The 20,408-nt window shown below is 51.6% G+C and overlaps 2 protein-coding genes across 2 annotated transcripts in view; one reads left to right on the top strand and one right to left on the bottom strand.

The window, feature by feature from the left end:
* The first annotated feature begins 328 nt into the window (after nt 1-328).
* Nucleotides 329-8,401, top strand: FZD5 (frizzled class receptor 5). The gene has a single exon (XM_077319266.1). The coding sequence runs from the start codon at nt 975-977 to the stop codon at nt 2,706-2,708; it is 1,734 nt and encodes a 577-aa protein (XP_077175381.1). The 5' UTR covers nt 329-974; the 3' UTR covers nt 2,709-8,401.
* Nucleotides 8,402-16,331: 7,930 nt separating this feature from the next.
* Nucleotides 16,332-20,408, bottom strand: part of CCNYL1 (cyclin Y like 1) — a 75,059-nt gene continuing 70,982 nt past the window's right edge. The window contains exon 10 of the mRNA XM_077319273.1: nt 16,332-17,968. Within this exon, the coding sequence (XP_077175388.1) occupies nt 17,852-17,968 (117 nt within the window). The 3' untranslated portion in view covers nt 16,332-17,851. The remainder of the gene's footprint in view (nt 17,969-20,408) is intronic.

The raw sequence follows: 20,408 nt of genomic DNA, 5'->3' as shown, positions 1-20,408 counted from the left end.
TGCCTGGGCCCAACACCCCAACTGCCATGCTTTTCTCTGGATCCTATTATCTTTCAACCCCAAGAGCTCATTCACCAGCGCTAGTAAATTGAGGATTTAAGGCTCTCTGGTTTCCCACTTTATTTCTATTGGCATTCCATCAAGCCTATCTTGATCATTCGAGGTGGGTTGTCTCTCTTGCTATAATAGGCCATGCTGCCTAAAGCGGTAGGAGAGAGTTAGGGTCCGATGGGCTCCGGAAGGCCAACACAGTTTGACCCAAGCCGGCCCGCAGGAGCTCTCCAGACGGCGGGGCGGGGGCAGCATTCGACGCCTACAAAGACTCGGGGAGTCCCGCCGCTTTGTTCGTCGCCTGCGTGCCAATCCTGCCCGGGGCTCGAACGCGGGGCGCCTGCGGGGCCAGCACCCCGGCCGCCGGGCTCTCCCCCGGGACGGCTCTCCGGCCCTCTGGCGGCGCTGGCCCGACGGCAGCGGCAGGCAGAGGAAAGGGGCGTCTCTGCGGCGGCGGCGGGGCGGGCCCGGGGGCGGCCCGGCGGCCGAGCGCTTTAGAGCGCAGGTGGCTCCGGCGGGAGCGCCTGTGCGGGGGGCGGAGGACGACGAGGCGGACGCGCCGGGAGCCTGCAGCCGACGGCGGCCTCGACCGTCCCGCCCGCTGCCCGCTGCCCGCGTCGCCCAAGTGCTCGTCGCCGGAGGATGCGGCGGGAGCCCGAGCGGGGGACTGGCCGCTCTCCGCCTCCTGGCTCTCCCCGCGGCCGGCCCGGGAACGGCCCGCTCCGCCGGCGCGCTGTGCTGCGAGCCGAGTAAGGCGCCGCCGCCGCCGGGGAGTTGGGCGGGCAACTTTTCGGGCGCGGCGGCGATGGGCGTCGGGGGCTGGCGGGCCCCTGGCCGGGCGGCGGGGCCCCTGGGAGACGCCGCGCCGCCAGTGCCCCGCCCGCAGCGCCGCTGAGCCGCCGCCGCTCGCCGTCCGCAGGGCCATGGCCGCCTCGGGCGCCAGCCTGGCAGACGCGCTGCTCGGCCTGTGGCTGCTGCTGCTGGAAGCCCCGGCTCTGGCGCCGGCCGCCTCCAAGGCCATCGTGTGCCAGGAGATCACGGTGCCCATGTGCAAGGGCATCGGCTACAACCTGACCTACATGCCCAACCAGTTCAACCACGACAGCCAAGACGAAGCGGGCCTGGAGGTGCACCAGTTCTGGCCCCTGGTGGAGATCCAGTGCTCCCCCGACCTCAAGTTCTTCCTGTGCAGCATGTACACGCCCATCTGCCTGCCGGACTACGCCAAGCCTCTGCCGCCCTGCCGCTCGGTGTGCCAGAGGGCCAAGGCGGGCTGCTCCCCCCTCATGAGGCAGTACGGGTTCGCCTGGCCCGAGCGGATGGACTGCGACAAGCTGCCCGTCCTGGGCAACGCGGAGGTGCTCTGCATGGATTACAACCAGACCGAGGTCACCACCTTGCCCCCGTTTTTCACCAAGCCCACCCGCCCCTCCCAAAGCGGCCAGAGGAACCTCCCCCCGTTGACGGGCCAGCACCCGCCAGGGGACTGCCGACGGGCCTGCGAATGCCAGGAGCCCCTGGTCTTGATCTCCAAAGAAAGCCACCCTCTGTACAACAAGATTGAGACGGGCAGCGTGCGCAACTGCGCCGTCCCCTGCTTCCAGCCCTACTTCACCCAGGACGAGATGACCTTTGCCACTTTCTGGATCGGCCTGTGGTCCGTCTTGTGCTTCATCTCCACCTTCACCACGGTGGCCACGTTCCTGATCGACATGGAGAGGTTCAAGTACCCAGAGCGGCCCATCATCTTCTTGTCCACCTGCTATCTCTTTGTGTCCGTTGGCTACATCATCCGTCTGGTGGTGGGTCACGCCAGTGTGGCCTGCAACCAGGACTACAACCACATCCACTACGAGACCACGGGGCCGGCCCTCTGCACCGTGGTCTTCCTCCTGATCTACTTCTTTGGCATGGCCAGCTCTATCTGGTGGGTCATCTTGTCCCTCACCTGGTTCCTGGCGGCCGGGATGAAATGGGGGAACGAGGCAATTGCCAGCTATTCCCAGTATTTCCACATGGCCGCCTGGCTGATTCCCAGCATAAAGTCCATCGCCGTGCTGGCCCTGAGCTCGGTGGATGGCGATCCAGTGGCTGGCATCTGCTACGTGGGCAACCAGAACCTTGACAAGCTCCGGGGTTTTGTCTTGGCACCTTTGGTGGTGTACCTTTTCACCGGGACCCTGTTTCTGCTGGCGGGGTTCGTGTCCCTCTTCAGGATCCGGAGCGTCATCAAACAAGGAGGCACCAAAACAGACAAGCTGGAGAAGCTGATGATCCGGATCGGGATCTTCACAGTCTTGTACACGGTCCCGGCGACCATTGTGGTGGTGTGCTACATCTACGAGCAGCACTACCGGGAGAAGTGGGAGAGCGCACAGAACTGTTCCTGCCCTGGGGAGAGGCAGAAGCCGAAGCCCGACTATGCTGTCTTCATGTTGAAGTACTTTATGTGCCTGGTCGTGGGGATCACCTCAGGGGTCTGGATTTGGTCGAACAAGACCCTCGAGTCGTGGAGGCGGTTCACAGGGAGGTGTTGCCAGAGCGGGAAGCCCGTCAGCATGCCCATGTACAGCGACGCCAACGCGGCTCTGACGGCACGGACCGGGGTGCCGGGTGCAGCTTCCTACCATAAACAAGTCCCCTTCTCCCATGTATGAAAACAAAACCAGCTTGCTTGTGGGGAGCAGGTAAGCGCAGGGGGACTGGAGTCCCTGACTGGAAAAATTCCAGGCCCAGAACGGGGCTCTTTCTGTTCTGCTCCGAGACACTCGGTATGTCGCCCCGGTGCCCTCTGGCGCAGCCTCTGGGGTCCCGCTTCACTGTGTCCGTTGAGAGGGGGGGGTTTCGCATCCATTCTGCCTGGCTGAACCGGGAGTGTCGCTCGTTTCTTGGTAGTGGGACTTTAAAAATCTGTATAATGCTTTTAAAAAAAAAACCCAGCAACATGCAGGCACAAGGACTGAAGTGAAAATACAAGGAAGCGACATGGAGGGGGGGGGTCTACTTTTAAGATGGGCAGCAAGACTCTGGTGTCGGCTCCTATTTTTGGAAGGCTTAAATTTGCCCTCGTCGCTTTTCATACCCATCCAGGGAGCCTCATAAAGGGTCTTGGCATGGATATTTGTTTCCTCTCTGCAGCTTCAGGGAATGAGTTTTTAAAAAATGTAAATAGGAAGGGCAGGATGCCAGTTTTGATGGGGATGCTTCAAGGAAGCCCCTGCCAGATCCAGAAGGGATGCAGCGTCTTCACACATGACAGTTTTCCTCTTTCTTTGCCAAAAGAAACAAGCCGAGGGTGTTCCTCCCGGAAGGCCCGAAAGCTGCTTTTAAACAGAACTGAACTTTGGAACTGTTTTCTCTCTGTGTGTCTTGGTGCAGCAGACCCTTTGAAAGGGGGGAGGGGGGAGGGGGGCTGCGATAATGTAAGTCCGAGACCCGTAACAGGTTTCTCTCGGAAGTTAATTTGAATGCTTAATCCGCCTTGGAGAAAGGAAGGGAATCGGACCGCAGTCGAGGGGAGGAAATTGCTTTGACCACAGCCCTGAAGCCGGCTGGCTGGTCTTATGAGAGTTTATTCAGAAACGGAGCTCACTGAATCCAGTGATGATCCCAGATTTCCAGGAAATGCTTTCTCCATCACACCTGTCTGTCTTTGGATCTCCTCTTCTGCCCCATGGAATTCTGTGGCTTTAATGTTTTTCTGCTTCTCTTCCCAGTGGCAAACCGGGCTTGGCTGCTCTGCAGTCTCCCCCAAGCTGACTTGGCTGGGCCAGGAACAAAATTGCAGGCAAGAACAATCACACACCCCTCTTTTTGGGAGGGGGGGGGGTTTCAGCTCTCCCTGGGGCTTGAAGCGCTGGGTGCAGAGCCCTGTTCGGTCCCGTCCTTTCCTATTGTCCGTGGACCCCCTTCCCCACTAACACAAAGCGTATTAGATCTGACAGCGTGAGTCTACTCCAATGCAAAAATCTTTGCACTTTAAATGCTAGTGGGAAAACAGACTGAGACTCCCTACGCACAGCGATTCTGCTCATCGGCTTCCCCGATGACACATTCAGAAGGTTTTATTGATATCTGACCAAGGGACAGTCGAGAGGCTCAGTGAGAGCCCAGCCTCTGTGAATGGCAGGCAGGGAAGGAATGTAGCTTCCTCCCCATCCCTTAGCCAGGGCTTTGGGGTAACCCCCTGCACCAACCTGCAGCACTGGGCATACCTGGGGAAGGGCATTGCTGTGACCACTGGGTGGTTTTGTTTTTTTGTTGGGCACCCTCTGCTTGGGGGGTCCTGCCTACACAAATGAGTCATCGCAAGTCGTGTACAGAGTGAATTTTCTGACAATCTATTTTCATTGGAATTTGTGTGTGTGTGTCTTCCTTCCCCTCTCCTCCCCAGGAGAAGTTACGCACTTGTTTCATGCTGTCTTCTGCTGAAAGCAACAAGGTGAGACGTAGTTGATAATACCCAGGTTTAGAGAGAAAACTCCAGATGCAGTCCCGGAGCTTTGATTCCGTGGACAAGATTTCTGTCCCTGGACCAGGACTCGCTTGCCTCTTCCCCAAATACTGCTCCGGGGGGATGCGAGTCACACATACATACACTCACCCCACCCCCTGACAGCGTGAAAGGGGGAGTCTGTGAAATTACCTTTCCTTCCTGCCATTGGCAGTCCTTGGCAGGATCCAACCTTCTGTCCAGTTCACTTTTTAACAAGAGTAGTTTTTTTCCATTTTGCAGTAGTTCTGCCCTTTGAAACTGTCCTGGCAAGAGTTTGGTCCCACCTGATCCTCTCAGCCCCAGCTCTGGAGATCCTCGGGAGCCATTCTCTGAGCACCTGCCTTGCGCCTGCTTAGGGCACGGTGGGAGAGAGGCCTTGGGCCTTTCGTACTGCCGAGGAAACGTGAGCTGATTTGGGTAGCCTCTTCTTGACTGAAGGGGGTGGGGATGCCGGTGTTAGCTAGCCAGAAGGAGTGCTTGGGAGAAGTCACCATTTGCAGGCAGGATGGATGCACTGCGGGCAGGATGGATGCACTGTCAGAGTCGAAATATACCAATGGTGGCTAGAAGAAGGAGAAGAGTTGGGTTTTGTACCCTGCTTTTCACTGCCCAAAGGAGTCTCCAGGGCCCTTCCAATCAGCTTCTCTTCCTCCCCCCGCAACCTGTGAGGTAGGTGGGGCTGATAGAGCTCTGACAGAACTGCTTTCTGAGGACAGCTCTAACAGGACTGTGACTGTCACCCAGCTGGCTGAATGGGGAGGAGCAGGGAATCATACCCAGCTCTCTAGATTAGAGACCAGCACTGTTAACCACTATACCAAGCTGGCTCTCAAGCTGGCTAGCTGGTGAGAAGGCTGAAACACTTCCCTTTCCCCTCTAAGATCCTGCTAAAGAGAAAAAGGTGAGGAGAAGCAGGTCTTGGGAATCGTTTGGCTGAGTTTCTATAGGTTTATCAGATGTGTGCATTTTAGGAGATGGGGCCATCCAGCTCTCCCTCTCAACTGAGACCTCAGCCACTGAAGGGCCAGTGCTTGCTTGCAGCTTAGAACGATAACAGAATGCTGCTGCTGAAGGCACAGGAATTGGAGAATTCAACAGCACTCCCACTGCAAGAAAACCAGGTGGAGGTGGAACTGCAGCAGCCCATCACATTTCCTGGTTGAGGGGAGGAAAATTTCTTACTGGCAAGCTCATGGATTAACTTTTTTAAAGTTGTGATGACACACCACATTCAGAAATACTTGTGGTTCTCTAAAGTGCTACTGAACTCAAATCAAGCTGTCATCCCATGTGCCATGTCCGTCTTTCGTCACGTTTAGCCTGCCATTCCTCCGACACTCTCTTGGGTTAACCCTAAATCTGTACAGAGAAGAGATCCTATCGGAAGAATGCAGGTTAGACCTGAAGATATTCTGGCTCCTTCTAGTCCCCCAGTTGTGCAGATAGGGCACTTGGCCCAAAAGTATGACAGAAATTAGTATGAATTATGGCTGGTAGCCAGGGAACATGTTTCAAATTAACCTTAAAAGTGGATCAAGGTGCCAACCATGGAGGTAAGAAATCTTCAAGGCTGATCCTGCATTGAGCAGGGGATTAGACTAGACCAGGGTTGCCCAAATGGTGGCTCTCCAGATGTCCATGGACTACAGGACTACATTTGGCCAGTCCTGGTCCAGATGGTCTTATGGTCCCTTCCAACTTTAGAATTCCAGTATCCAGTATTCCAGAATTCCAGTGCCTACCAAGGCATGGTACTTGGCATACAGAACTATTGTGTTGCCATCACATCAAGGTACATGCTGTATGCAATCCCTGTGGTGGCCTTGTTACATCCGTGCCAGTCAGAGTTGTATTAGAACCAGAATCCCTTGATGGCTAAGCCCACTTCTTGCTTTTGGATGCACTACAAAGGCTGGCTATGGAGCCCAGGCATATAGCAGTTACTCCTGGTGGTTTGTCAGACGAAAATGGTGTTGAGCACCAAGGAGATCTCCTTTGCTGGACTCAGAATAGAACACAGTCCAGAATTCCTGGCCTGTCAAGAGCTGAACACTGAACTAGCAGTTTCAAGAGTAGGTACTAACCTCATGGCCCAACTAGTCAAGTGCGTTGTCTTAAGAATTCTTCTTTTTCTATCAATAAGGTATTGGGGTCTCCTCAATTTCTGGAGTCGTCTCAATAAGAGGCATTCACTTCTTGCAGATCTACTGATATGTGGGCATCAGAAAACAAAACTATCGCTTTACCAAGCCAACCTCCCCCCCCCCCCAAAAAAAAAAACATAGAAGGAATCCCATTCTCTCCGGCGTACACACACTAATGCTTGCATTAAAATGTCAAATCAAAAAGCACTAGTTCCATTTTGGTAACGCTTGGAGAATGCATCTACAATCAGCCAAAATGGGGCGAAAACAGGAAACCTTTTGGGCTCGATCTCCGAGGTTCATAACCATCCAGCTCAGCAGCGTTCCAGGGCAATCCAGCAGACACGCAGCATCTTGGAAGGGAAAAATTCCTAGGATGTGATTAAACACAATTGGGACAGGTGGTTTTACGCTTCCCAGGGGTCGAGTGGGTGGGAAACAGCACTTACACTTTGAAGGATGCATCGGCTGTATTACCAGTTTCTCTAAAGTATGTTAACCGTGTACAAGAAGCTCCCCGGTTTTTAATTCGGGGGGGGGGGGGGAGAGTTTCCAGTCCACTCTACAGACACTGGTGGTTGGTAATGCTGGTTAGAAGCTCAAATTGTCTGCACAAATTGACGCAGACACCATTTTGTTTGGAGAACTCATTCCTGCAAGCAATCTTGTTAGCCTTGTATGTAACAGAAAGGGGTTGATGGATATTTGGAACATCTCTTCTTGCAGTTCAGCTGTCAGGATACAAAATTAAACCCACGCTGTTAATAATCCAAGGCAGTGGTCCCCGACCTTTTTATCACTGGGGACCGGTCAACGTTTGACAATTTTACTGAGGCCCGGGGGGGGGGAGGAATCTTTTGCCGAGAGACATCGCCAACGCCACTGCTGCCTGAGCCCCTGCTCCACTTGCTTTCCCGCCGGCACCCCTGACTTCCGGCTGCCCGCTGGGGCGTGCTGCCAGCAGCAGCTGCGCAGTGCCACGCCGAGGGGGAGCCCCAGCCATAGCGGCCGCTGGAGAGCACCCAAGGTGAGCTGGCGGCAGAGTGGAGGACGAGGAGGAGCCGCGGCCCAGTACCGACTGATCCACGGACCAGTACCAGTCCCCGGCCTGGGGGTTGAGGACCACTGCTCTAAGAGGTTCCATTTTGCAGTGTCTCACAAGCAGGATTAGTTCCCGTGAACAGTGTGGGTGGGGAGGGGGCTATTGTTGGATGCTAATGGGAAGAAAGACCAAATAGATAAGAAGAGAAACAATTTTTTTAACACATTCTCAAAGTACATGTTATTGTGAGCAGATACTGTGTATTCTGATACTTTGGCAGGACAGAACATAACTGTGCCATGGATGGTTAGAGAGTTGTCTTTTTTTAAAAAAGAATTTTGTATATACAGAATCACTAGTGAGCTTTCAGAATGCAGGTGCCAGGTCTTAAGGACCGAGATGTGGCTTTTGGTGTCAGTCACCGGACTGGGGGGGGGGGGGCAGACACAACCCATTCACCTTGCTTTACTTGATGTCAGAGTCACAAATACGTCCCGCTGCTCTCTTGGTTGTGCCTTCAGTTGTGCTTTTACATACTTTTCACAATATGATTAACAAAATCATGCCTAAAGACACTATGTGTGGTGGTATTTTTTATAGGAGAGGCTTGCTGATTCTGTAAAAAGCTTTAAAGAGGACAATAAACCACCATCAAAACTGTCACCTTAATCCCTGCCTGGTCCTGTGTATCCCTTCGGCTATTGAGGGATTGTTCTCTGACATGAGAAAACAAATGAACGTATCAAAAAACCAAAGTTGTTTCCCGCAGCACACCACAGACAGGGCTGCTTGAAAAGCAGCAAGTGTCAAAGTGGTGCGTGTCTGATATGCATGTTGTATTTGGGGTAGAGGGATACTTAGCAACTCTGAGATGTGGTGCCAGCAGAAGACTGAGGCATGGTGCAGGGGAGCAGAGACCAGAGGCAAAAGGAAGTTCTTGTATTCAAGACAAGCTTGGAGCATAGAAGAGTTTCCTATGCCTATTGCAATGCATTGCTCTTTCTTATGAGTTCACATTTTAAAATTCTGCACCAAATCCCCAGCTCTGGTGTGAAGTTACACATCGACAGCTTTGCCAAACCCCTACCCATAAAGAATAGGTCGCCAGCTCCAGACTAGGAAATACCTGGAGATTGGAGGGATGGAGCTGAAAGGGGGCAGAGTTTGGGGAGGGGAAGGATGGGGCATAATGCTGTAGAGTTGACCTTCTAAAGTGGCCACTTAATCCAGATGAACTGGTCTCTGTCGGTGGGAGATCAGTCACAATCCTGAGAGATCTCCAGCCATCACCTGGCAAGCCTACCCACAAAGTGCAGCTTAAGCACAAGGAAAACAAGGTTTGTTTTTTTAAAAGAAAAGATGTCCCCTGTATCCATTCTATGGCCACCCCACATCAAGATCCTTCGTTCCTAAAAATAACTCTGCCCATCGCATTTTGTGGAAATTTGAAGGAAACCTGAGCTTGGTCTTAGAGATGCCATGGAGGAGAGTTACGAGAAAACAGAGACAAGCACAGTTGTGTTTTTCTAATTTGTGATTGTGGTGAGAAGAAAAAAAATGGTGTGTGGGGGGAGGCAGGAATGTATTTATTCTGGAAAGGAAACTCTCTGTAAACAATTGACCTTCTACTCAGTGGCAGCAGCTTGGTGAGAGCCAGCATGGCACAGTGGTTAAGATCTGGAGAGCTGCGTTTGATTCCCTGTTCCACACGTAGCAAAATGGGTGGTCTTGGGCTAGTCACAGTCCTGGTAGAGCTTCTCTCAGAGCAGACCTTTCAGAGTTTTTTCACCCCCACCTCCCTCACAGGGTGAGTGTTGTAGGGAGAAAGAAGGGAAGGTGATTATAAAATGCTTTGAGACTCCTTCAGGTAGTAGAAAGTGGGGCATAAAAAACAACTGTTCTTTAACAGCAGTTGGATGAGGGGGAGGAAGTGGAATGATGGGCCCTTTAGGAATTATACCCATGAGGTGAACTCCCAATCAGGATTTCTGAGGACACCGGAACTAATGGCTTCAACGCAAGTTTCTCTACTGAGCAGGAGGGAACTGCTGGCTCCAACCAAATGATTGATGCTTCACACATTCAAACATTTATACACCGAGTTCTCACTAAAACAACAATTGGATGGATTTTTAAAAGGAAGAAGTATGGAACCCATAAGGACTTGCAGGTGTCTCCATTTTATTCATTTTGTGTATATCCCTTCTTTCTGTCACCTGGGGACACAGGCATTTTTATTCTCACAGCACCCCTATGAGGTAGGTTAAGCCGAGAATGTGTGACTGCCCCAAAGTCACCCAGCTAACGTCCATGGCAGAGCAGGGACTCAAACCTGGATCTCCCCAATATACGTTATGTGATTAAACGTGTGCACACATGCTAGTGTGCTTGGAAGCTTAGTGTGCACATGAAAGATTATATGCAGAATTAAACTTCTGTTGGCCTTAAGGACTCAAACTTTGTTCTTTCCCTGTGTATAGGACCTAGAAACTGGTAGTGCACAAAAAGAAATGCATTTGGCACATAACAAACTTAACTCAACCCAAGTGACTTCTGTGGTCCCCTCCCTGCATTCTACTCATGCACGAACTCAACCGAAACCCTACCCCTGCCTCCTTCCCCTGTCCCCACCTTAGAAGATGCTACTTGCTTCATACATCAATGTGAGCTAGAACATCTGAATTGCAATCAGTAGGGGAAAGCCCGTGTCATAAATTAGAAGAAAGTTCCTGAAGAAGAAAGGACTTGCCTGGCCCACCACAGGAGAGCCACCCTTGCATAGTCAAAATCACAGTTCAAAAAAGGATGCGTGGGAAGCTCAGCAGTTTGTGGCCACAAAAATAGGGAAGGATGGGGAGGTGTCCTGCATGTTTTCAGAGCTATAATTTGCTCTGTTGGGTGTGAGGGGCTGTGGGTTGATAGAAGAGCCTCTGATTTGCATACAAGAGGTCACAGGTTCAATACTCAGTACCCCTGGTTCAAAGGATCCAGGCAGGTCTTTGCTGAAAAGCCTGGAAAACTGCCATTCTGAGTAGATCAGCCTTTCTCAACTTTTTTTACCATTTAGAACCCTCTGAAATATTCTTCAGGCTTCGGGAAACCGCAGAAGTGCTGCGATTCTACAGAATATGGTTAGGAAGCAGGCCACCCAGGGACCCTCCCCTTCCCACGCCCTCCAGGCCCATCACTGGCCACTTCGGGAGGGGTCAACATGACCATATATGGTCATATCACCCAATAAATGTTTAACAAATTATATATATATACACACACACACACACACACACACACATGTTAACTCCCACCTATTCAGGAAACCTTTCCAGGGCCTTCAAAAAACCCTGGTTGAGAAAACCTGAACTTGGTGGACCATCAGTCCTCATGAGAGATGGTTGAGGTCAGACAGAACATCAAAAAGAGCTGGCCCCAGTGCTAAAAACAGAAGGAAGATTTGCCTCTCTCAAGAAAGATCTGGAATCCCACTCCCCCCAGTTTTACTGAATGGGGCTGATCTAAATACGAATGGTTTAATATTTATAACTGGTTTTTAAGAATTGTTTTTGCTTATGTTGTTACCTGCCCTGCCCTATCTGGAAAGGAAAATAAAGATGATGATGTGGAACAAGCAAGTTCTATTCCAAATCTCATTGTGGGGCACTGAGTAAGTTGCCATAAGATGTCCACCTAGTTTACTCCACAGGTTGGTTGCAAAGCTAGAGTTTAGCAGAAAGGTGAGCATTGTGTTGGACAACAAAGTGTAAACTAGCCCTCAGATTCTTTCATCTGGGCGAGTTCACGTATTATCTGCTGCAAGACAACCCAGAAAATAAATGAGCATTCTTCCTCTATGGAAGGAAACTCTTCCTGAGGCCATGAATCTTCTTTGCAGGGACTCAGGAGAGTCCTGAAAATACAAGGAAGGAAGAAGTATTTTAGTAGGCACACGTGACAAATGTTTGGCATTCAGGCACACGAAACCCAGTGAGAAAACCACTCAGAAGGATCCCCATTGAGCTTAACCAAATCAAGTATTTAGAACAGCAAACATTGGAGTGTTCTTCATCTTCAGCACCGCTCTACCTACCCAACGTTACAAAATTTGGTGCTCTCTTATTCCAAAGTGGATACCACCCAAGCGAACCACACGTCTCCTCAGGAGAGAATGCAACCAGTAAACTCCAGGCTGGGGTGAAAGAGGGGTTGTTTGTTCACTCCTAACAGTCCAGGGTCCATGCGGTTCTTCGATGGCCAAATGTCATGTACTGCCCATGTCCTGGAACCACACTCAACCCACTGAAACCAGCCTGCTTTACACCAGGAATGGCCTTTGCAATAAAAGGAAAGTTCTGGGGCAGATGTGGTAGCAAAACACAGCTGACTTACAACAACCCATGTTTAGAGGTGGTTTGCCATTGCCTGCCTCTGCTTTATGACCCTGGTGTTCCTTAGAGCAGGGGTAGTCAACCTGTGGTCCTCCAGATGTTCAGACTACAATTCCCATGAGCCCCTGCCAGGGTTTGCTGGTCGGGGCTCATGGGAATTGTAGTCCATGAACAACTGGAGGACCACAGGTTGACTACCCCTGCCTTAGAGGTCCCCCACCCTAACTCTAGATGGCTGATCCTCCCTAGATTCTGAGATTGGGCTAGCTTTGCCTTTTCAGGTCATAGAATGTTGCTAGCCACCGCAAGCCAGCTGACAGGGACCAGTGACCTAAAAATGTAAGAAATCATAGAGTTGGAAAGGGCCATATAGGCCATCTAGTCCAACCCCCGGCTCCATGCAGGATCAGCAGGTCAAGGCCTAGGACACAGATACTCTCTCTCTCTCTCTTGCAGGGCTGCTTGGGCATGGGCACCTTTCCGTGCATCATTTCACAGTGTGCCAGACTCTCCGCCCTGCTACCCTTGGGCCCGTCTTTCACCCGAAAGACATTTGCCCAGAATCACATTTTACTTGGGTTTCTCACCCGACTTTCTCCACCTGTACTTGAACATCCACCCCCTGCCTTTCGCTCACTTGATTCTCCCGTTGCACAAGTATGGGCCCTTTACCTGCCAAACATACTTGATGAAGTTTCAACATGTACTTACCTTGGAGACAAAAACACACGTGCATCCTTGTATGCAACAGGAAAGAGGTTGTCAGCTCAGAAGAGTGCTACATCCCCCCCCCCCACTCCTCTGGTTATATCTTGACCTCGATCTGAACCACAAAGCACCCTTATATAATTAAGATTTGAAAAAAAAATAAAAAGGTATCCTCACACGGTGTAAAAGAACTTGGGCAAAACTCACACATCCCTCCACTAGCTGTTAAGAGCTCTCCTCTACATCAGGAAAAAGCAGATGTGCTCCACAACTGAAACTCCACCACAGCACTTTGAGGACAAATGTATAGATGCTACACAATTTCCTCCCATTGTTCCCAAGACAATACTTCGCTTTTCCCTATCTGTAAGCAGTCCCAAAACGGCATACAATTGCTTTCTCTTCCTCTCCTGAGACACCCGGTGAGGTAGGCGGGGCTGAGCTTTGAGAGAAACTGCTCTGTGAGAACAGCACTATCAGGACTGTGGCTAGCCCAAGGTCACCCAGCTAGCTGCATGTGTGGAGGGGCTGGGAATCAAGCGCAGTGCTCCAGATTAGAGTCTGGTGCTCTTCACCACTACACCACGGGCTTACATGCCCCCTTTGGAGGGAGGACTCAATTTCAGAAAATGAGCAGGGCTGGCCCTAGCGAGGAAGTCCAGGGTTGTCACTTGGAACGGTACCAGGAGAGGACGGAACCTGTAGTAATGGGTTTAAAATGCATGTAGTACTTACTGGGTAGATATCAGAAAAAAAATTCCCAGTGAGAGTAGTTCAGCAGTGGAAGGGGCTACCTCAGGAAGTGGTGAGCTCCCCCTCACTGGCAGTCTTCCAGCATCAGCTGGACGGATCCTTCTCCTGGAGGCTGGAGGGTGATTCTGCATTGAGCAAAGGGCTTGACTGCATGGCCTGCATGGCCCTTTCCCACGCTAAGGTCCTATGCACGCAAAGGCAGGCCACGGTCAAACGACCTTGGCTCGTCTCTTACAGGGTCATCAGGAGCTGGCTGTGGCAGCACTCGCGCATGCCCTCTTCCCCACGGCAGCACCAGCCCCCACTCAATGAACTGCTGCGTGCAAGGTCCATAAACTGTGGAGGAGAGCAGAAGTGCCCCTGTTCCCTCCTTTCCCACATCCTCACATGGACCCCCCCACAGGACCCCGCCTGCCCCAATTCCCTGGTGATTGCCTGCTGGATGCAAGCCAATATCGGGCACTCCCAGAGCCTTTGCATTCTGAGCGAGAGGGGTAGCCATGAACCAGCAGCAGAGAAGGGCCAGAATCCAGGCACCCCCAAAAGACTAGCAGAGCTTGTGGCAGGGGAGCTTTCGTGAGTCACTGCTCCTTTCTTCAGATACGGGACTTTTGCTCTGTTTGGTTGTGCTCTCACCAGTCAGGTGTCAGAGACCAACGCTTGCTGTTCTTGAAGGTGCTGCTGCTCTGAAACAGCCACACACACACACACACCTGGCATATGTTGCAGAACCCCCCAGGTTGGCGCCACGATACCTGCATGAAGAGCGCCATGAAGATCTGCTCCATGAAGTAAAGCTCAGTGAAACGTCTTCCAGAAGCATTTTGGTGGGCAGCGTTCAGAGAGGTGGGAATCCTGGCGTTTTGACAGCAACTTTTCCAGCCCAGCTGCCCTCCACCTAGCAAGCTGGAGAGCAGGCTGCCAACTTCACTGAGCTCAGGGTTCTTACTCTCAAGGTGAAGGGAGTGGGCAGCCACAGCTTGAAAAGACCTGGGCAAGGGGTGGGTGTGGATCCAACTATCCTCCAAGCAGCTGTCCTGCCGTCGGATAGGAGCTCTCTGGGAGGAGGGACAAAAACATTAAGATGTGCCTGCTACAGCTTAAGCGGTTTCCGAGGGCACAGCAGTGGCTGCACACACACGAGGCTGCCTGATACGGAATCGGTCCAATGGCAGCACCGTTGCCCGCTCGGGTTAGCAGCGGTTCCCAGGGTCTCAGGCAGGGCTCTTTCCCATTCCCTGGCCCTTTGAACTGGTGATGCTGGGAGTTGAACTGAGGACCTTCTGCAGGGAAAGCAAGAACTATGCCACGGAGCCACAGTATCCCTCTGCCCGGGTAGCTGTCCTGATTTGCAGTACAACACTTAGATTTGAGTCCAGGCACACCTTAGAGACCAACGGGATTTTCAGGGTAGGGGCTGGACTCTTGAAAGTGGTTCCCAAACTTTTTCAAGCTGCTGCCCCCTTGGCTGCCAAGGCCACATCCCTAGTGCCCCACACATCTCTGGCGCCCCCAACACCACTTTCCTGATGTTAGATCTACTTCAAATTCAAAACATGCTATATTGCCTACACTTCTTTTTGGGTTGTTGTGCAATGGCCATATTTTAGTCTTGAAAACACACAGAAGTTCTTTGTAAAATTCATGCATAAATTCCACTTTAGGTCCTCCCAGAGGAGAGAGAGAGATGAAAAGAAAATGAAATACAGCAGTGGTCCCCAACCTTTCTGAGGCTGGGGACCGGCAGGGCTGCGGGCTGTGCCCGCGGGCCACGCATGCGCGGGCCACGCCCACGCATAATGCATGCGCGGGCCATGCCCGTGGGCCATGCCCGTGCGAATGCGACATGCGCGGCCGAAATTGCACATGCGGGGCGCTTTCGCGCAAAAGTACAGCGCATGTGCGATTTTGGCCGCGCATGGCGCATGCACGATGCACGGCCCTGATTGCCTCTCCCCGCCCTCCCGCAGTAAGAAGCTTCCCGGGCCGCAAGCTTGCGGCCTGGGAAGTTGTTTATTGCGGGGGGGGGGCGGGGAGAGGGAGCTGTGGCCTGGCGCCGCGGCCCGCAGGTTGGGGACCACTGAAATAGAGAACTTAGCGATGGAAAATCTCATGGCCAGGAGGAAGCAGGAGATGGCTTTTCCAGCCTCCCAAAGATGCAGACTTTCAGGGAAGGGTTGCCAACCCTGGGTGAAGAAATTCCTGGAGATCTGGGGTGGAGCCTGGGAAGGGCAGAGTCTGAGTAAGGGAAGGAGCTTGGCAGGAGTATGGTCCCCTCCAGCCCTCCTCCTGAAGCTGCCGTTTCCTTCAGGAAGCCAAGCAGGGTTTGCCCCAATCAGCACTGGGTTGGGAGACCACCAAGGAAGTCCAGAGGCAGGCAATGGCAGGCCACCTTAGAATGTCTCTCACTAGGAAAATGCAGGCACAGCAGGAAGAGGTCCTAATGCCACCAAATTGCTGACTACTACCCCCAAATTCCACACCGCCTCCCTGGATCCTTCCACTGCCCCCCCTGGGGGGCATACTGCTCACTTTGGGAACCCCTAGCCTATACCTAGGAAATCTACATTGCAACTGGAGCAGGCGCTGCTCTGTCTTTCAATGGAGCCAGTTCGGGGCTCTCCCTACTGGAGTGAACAGGGAATCAGCAGCAACCGTGCTCTGCCAAAGCTGCTCGGAGCTGCGGGGGGGGGGGGGGGGGGAGAGTGCACCTTCAGACACAGGAAACACCAAAGTAAGCTGATGACACCTGCTGGTCTTAATTAAAATAGAGTTTATTATGAGTTTCTCTTTTAAATACAAACATGAGAAAGGGAAAAGCCACCTGAAGATGTAGTGCTGTGTTTCAAAATTTAAATTTGTGATCAATACCTGAAGCTGCAGACCATAAACTGCCCACCTGGAGCCGGTCGAGAGAAATACTGCTTGAGACGAACAGTCTGTGCGCCGGAGAATGCCTGATGAGCCCCTGGGGTGTGGGCTTCTCTGGCACTTGGAAGGCACCAGACAGAAAGAGAGGGCTGCATAAGCACGGGGGGGGGGGGGCACCCAGCGGATGGGGAGGTTTTCAAAAGGACATGGGGCTGGTGTGCTCAAGCCCAGAGGCAGAGCACTGCCCAGTTTTAGGCAGAGAAAGTCTGACTTCTCATAAACTGCCGTTCTGACTCAGCAAAATTAATCTAGAAGGAAAGCCAGGTTTTGAACTTTGCTTCCGGAGAAAGTGGCATTGAATTACTACATCTCTGACTGCCTGAAAAGCAATTATATAGATTGAGGACTGCTATATTCCCCCCTCCTGACAGTTTAGGAACCTGCAACATGGTTTCCAATTTAAGGCTTTGTGAAAACCGGGGGGGGGGGAATCAAAGCAGGCCGCCACCCCCCATACCAGTGTATTGTAGTGAAATTGTTAGCAGCACAGCCTTAATTGTCCGTTTATGGCCAAGTCAGTACGTTTATTTGGACTAAGCATTCAACAGGAATCTAGTTCAGTGTCTCAGCCAAACTAGTGTGCAATGGACTGCGTCTTTCCTGGGCCTCAACATCGAGAAGGAGGAGAACATGAGAAGCACCATAGCTGACAAGAAATGGATCCTGACCCCTTGGTTGTTGGTTTCTCCCGCCCACAATGCTAGCAAACCACCTTTTGGGGCTTCCAGATCCCTTCGCAATCTCCAGCCAAGAAATTGCAGTTCACCCAGGGAATGCCACCTGATACTCAGCAGCCCCTGGGTCTTAAAAACTGGAGTAGCTGATAGGTGGAGAGGAGAGCCTTCTGCCATCCTCCTTGGTTCCAACGAGTCCCATCCTTCTGCATCACCCCCGTCCCCAAAAGGTGCTCACGGCAGCAAGGTCCTGGGTGGCCAAAGCGGAAGAGCGCTGCAACTAGAGTCTCGTGTTAATGTTCAAAATCCTAAAATTTAAAACTAGTCATTATTTAAAAACAAACAAACAAACAACCCTCAGGTAGTTCACAGCTATAGGCCTACACAGTAAGCAAACTGTGTCGGAGAGGGAGGAGAAGAAGAGAACAGAGAAAAAGCATCTTCAAAAAGTCTTTTCACCTCTGGATCTTCAAAGGGGTGTGCCAGTTTGAGGAGGATCCATCTTTTCTCCCCTCACACTTCTGGGGCTCTGGGGCTGCCCGGGCTGCATACGCTCACCCCTGCCCTCTGGCCGGAAGATGGTATCGCGGCCACTTGCCGGCTTACGGTGGCTGCGGCGTTCCTGGTCCAGGGGGAGTCCACGGCTGCTTGTCACGGTGCTCCTGCCTTGCTCAGGAGAGGATGGCGTTAGAACGGCGAATACCGACTAAGTTATCAGCACTGAAAGACCGCCTCATGGCTGCTTTCGACAAGTCTTTGTATTTGTCCTCGCAGAGCCGGGAGATCGCCTGGAATAACCATAGCCAGAGTCAGTGGATGCAGCTCAAGTGCCCAAACACAGTTTTCCCTCTGAACAGGGAAGCCTCCCAATGGCGGCTTGTGTTTAGGAAGGCTGCGAGTTGTTTATTATCACAAGAGGGGGGAAGAGAAGGTTTTACAAGGGTATCCAACATCCATTTAGCTGTAGCTCCTTTCGCATGAGCTTACTTGATTGAACACTTTAAAAAGAACCAAGTGAGGCTCACGTTTGCCATAATGATACCAGGCAAGTCTACCACCTTTTACAACCTTGACGGGGGAGGCAAATACGCTCTTTGAATGGACCCATCTGGGGATGCCAGCCTCCAGGATCCCCCAGCATTAAAGTCCCCCAGACTACAGAGATCGGTTTCCTTGGAAAAATGGATGCTTGGGAGGGGGGACACTGTGACCCTGTGCCCCACTGAGGTCCCTGTCCTCTCCAGGCTCCACCCCCCCCCAAATCTCCAGGAGTTTCCCACAGTTGGCCACCACTTGGGGACCCGGCAACCCTGGCAGCATTCCTCTGAAAGGGCATTCCAGGAGGAGGAACATCCTCCCAGTCTACTCAATTCAATATGAAAACCTATTTCTGCACTCAAATGAAGTTGTAGTCCCTTCTGTTTAGCTGCCCCTTTAGAGGGCGCCCGTCCAAGCAGACCTCTGATTTCAAACTGCAACTGCAGAGTTCCCTCGCCTCTTCCCAGAACGTCCGTTCGTGCTGCAGAGGGGGGCTTAACACCTGGCCTGATATCTCTGTTTAGATGCACCTGCGGGTTCCTCACTCTGCCCAGATGTACTTGGACGAGCTGGGAAGCAAGGGCCGAATAGGGCCACGCATGTCTCTGGCGTGCTGTCCAAACACTCCTTCCAGCCTCCTATAGAGCTCCTGTGTTTTGATTGACAAAAACATCCCGGTTGCCCATAGAGATTTAAAAGGAGGGCACATAAGCAGCACTTGAAATGCCACAAGTAGCATGTTAAATGAGAAGGAAAGCAGTGCTTTCTCTAAGATCAGAGTTAACAGGACAAGTAACTGATTACGTAAAGGCAGGGAGGAGCCAGCTTGGTATAGTGGCTAGGAGTGAGGACTGGTGAACCGGGTTTGATTCTGCACTCTCCCACATGCAGCCAGTTGGGAGACTTTGGGCTCGCCACAGCACTGATAGTTCTGTTCTGACCGAGCAGTAATAGCAGGGCTCTCTCAGCCTCATCTCCCTCACAGGGGGTCTCTGTTGTGGGGAAAGGAGGAGGAGGAGGAAGAGGAAGAGGAAGAGGAAGAGGAAGAGAAAGAAGAAGAAGAAAAAGAAGAAGAAGAGTTGGTTCTTATATGCTCGGTCAGAACAGTTTTATCAGTGCCGTGGCGAGCCCAAGGTCACCCAGCTGGTTGTATGTGGTGGAGCGCAGAATCGAACCTGGAATGCCCAGGAAAGGGAAGCTGCTTTGAGATGCCTTCTGGTACCAACTCTTCTAGACACTCTTCTCTAACTCCCACTGGTCTGAACACTCAAAGGAACATCCTCTTTCTCCCTACGGCAAGACTGCTTCTTGTACGGACATATGAATGCACAAGTCATGGACATGCTCACCATGTGTCGTGAGCTGGCCAAAAACTGGCACTGAGGTTCTTACACTAAAGGAAAACTTGACTAAGGTTCTGGCATATGTATCTTTGTAAATGGATATTTGTCTTGATACTTAGGTATTTATATGCTGAACTAGGATTGTTGTTTTAAATCATATTTTAGCATTTCTATATGCATCATTAAATTAACTACCAGTATTTTTGTACATATGGACTACATTCATAGTTTTATTTTAATCTTTTTGTTGTTGTTGTTCCAACCTCTTTGGATACACTTGCAGGGTTGTTTTTCTTCTCAACTTTTCTTTTCTCTTTTTGGAAAGCTTGCACTATGTCTTACAGTTTATTGACCCAGAGGTTAATACCGTGAGAGCTCAAGCATGAGAATCAGCCCAAGTCAGAGAGGATTTGTCCGCCATGGCACTCACTGGCACAGTTCCACGGGGCCTGCAAGACAGAGTTCTTCTGCCAAGCTTTTGGTTGGGGCCAGTAATCTTATAACAGGGAACAGGTCCCCCACCTATAAATAAGACCCCCATGAAAACATCTTAAAATGGAAATAGATCCACTTGAAGGGGCTGCGTTAGAAATAATAACTGCAATTGTTGTTGCTGCTAGTTTAGATTTGGTTTTAAAATGTTATGATTTTAATTTATATTGTGTTACTGGTTTGATGTTGTACACTGCCCCAAGCTGGGAGGGCAGCATATAAACTGAAAGAATGAATGAAGGGAAGAGACTTCCCACGGACAACCCACAATTGGTTAACCCCTAGCTCTTGGAAGCTGGAAACCAGAAGGATATCCCTGAAAGTCACTACAGGTTTTCTGAATCTGAAGACTGGG

This window comes from Paroedura picta, chromosome 2, assembly GCF_049243985.1.
Source record: "Paroedura picta isolate Pp20150507F chromosome 2, Ppicta_v3.0, whole genome shotgun sequence".
In the NCBI taxonomy this organism is placed as follows: Eukaryota; Metazoa; Chordata; class Lepidosauria; order Squamata; family Gekkonidae; genus Paroedura; species Paroedura picta.
Note: the sequence above shows the minus strand (reverse complement) of the source record. Positions and strands in the feature narration are given on the sequence as shown.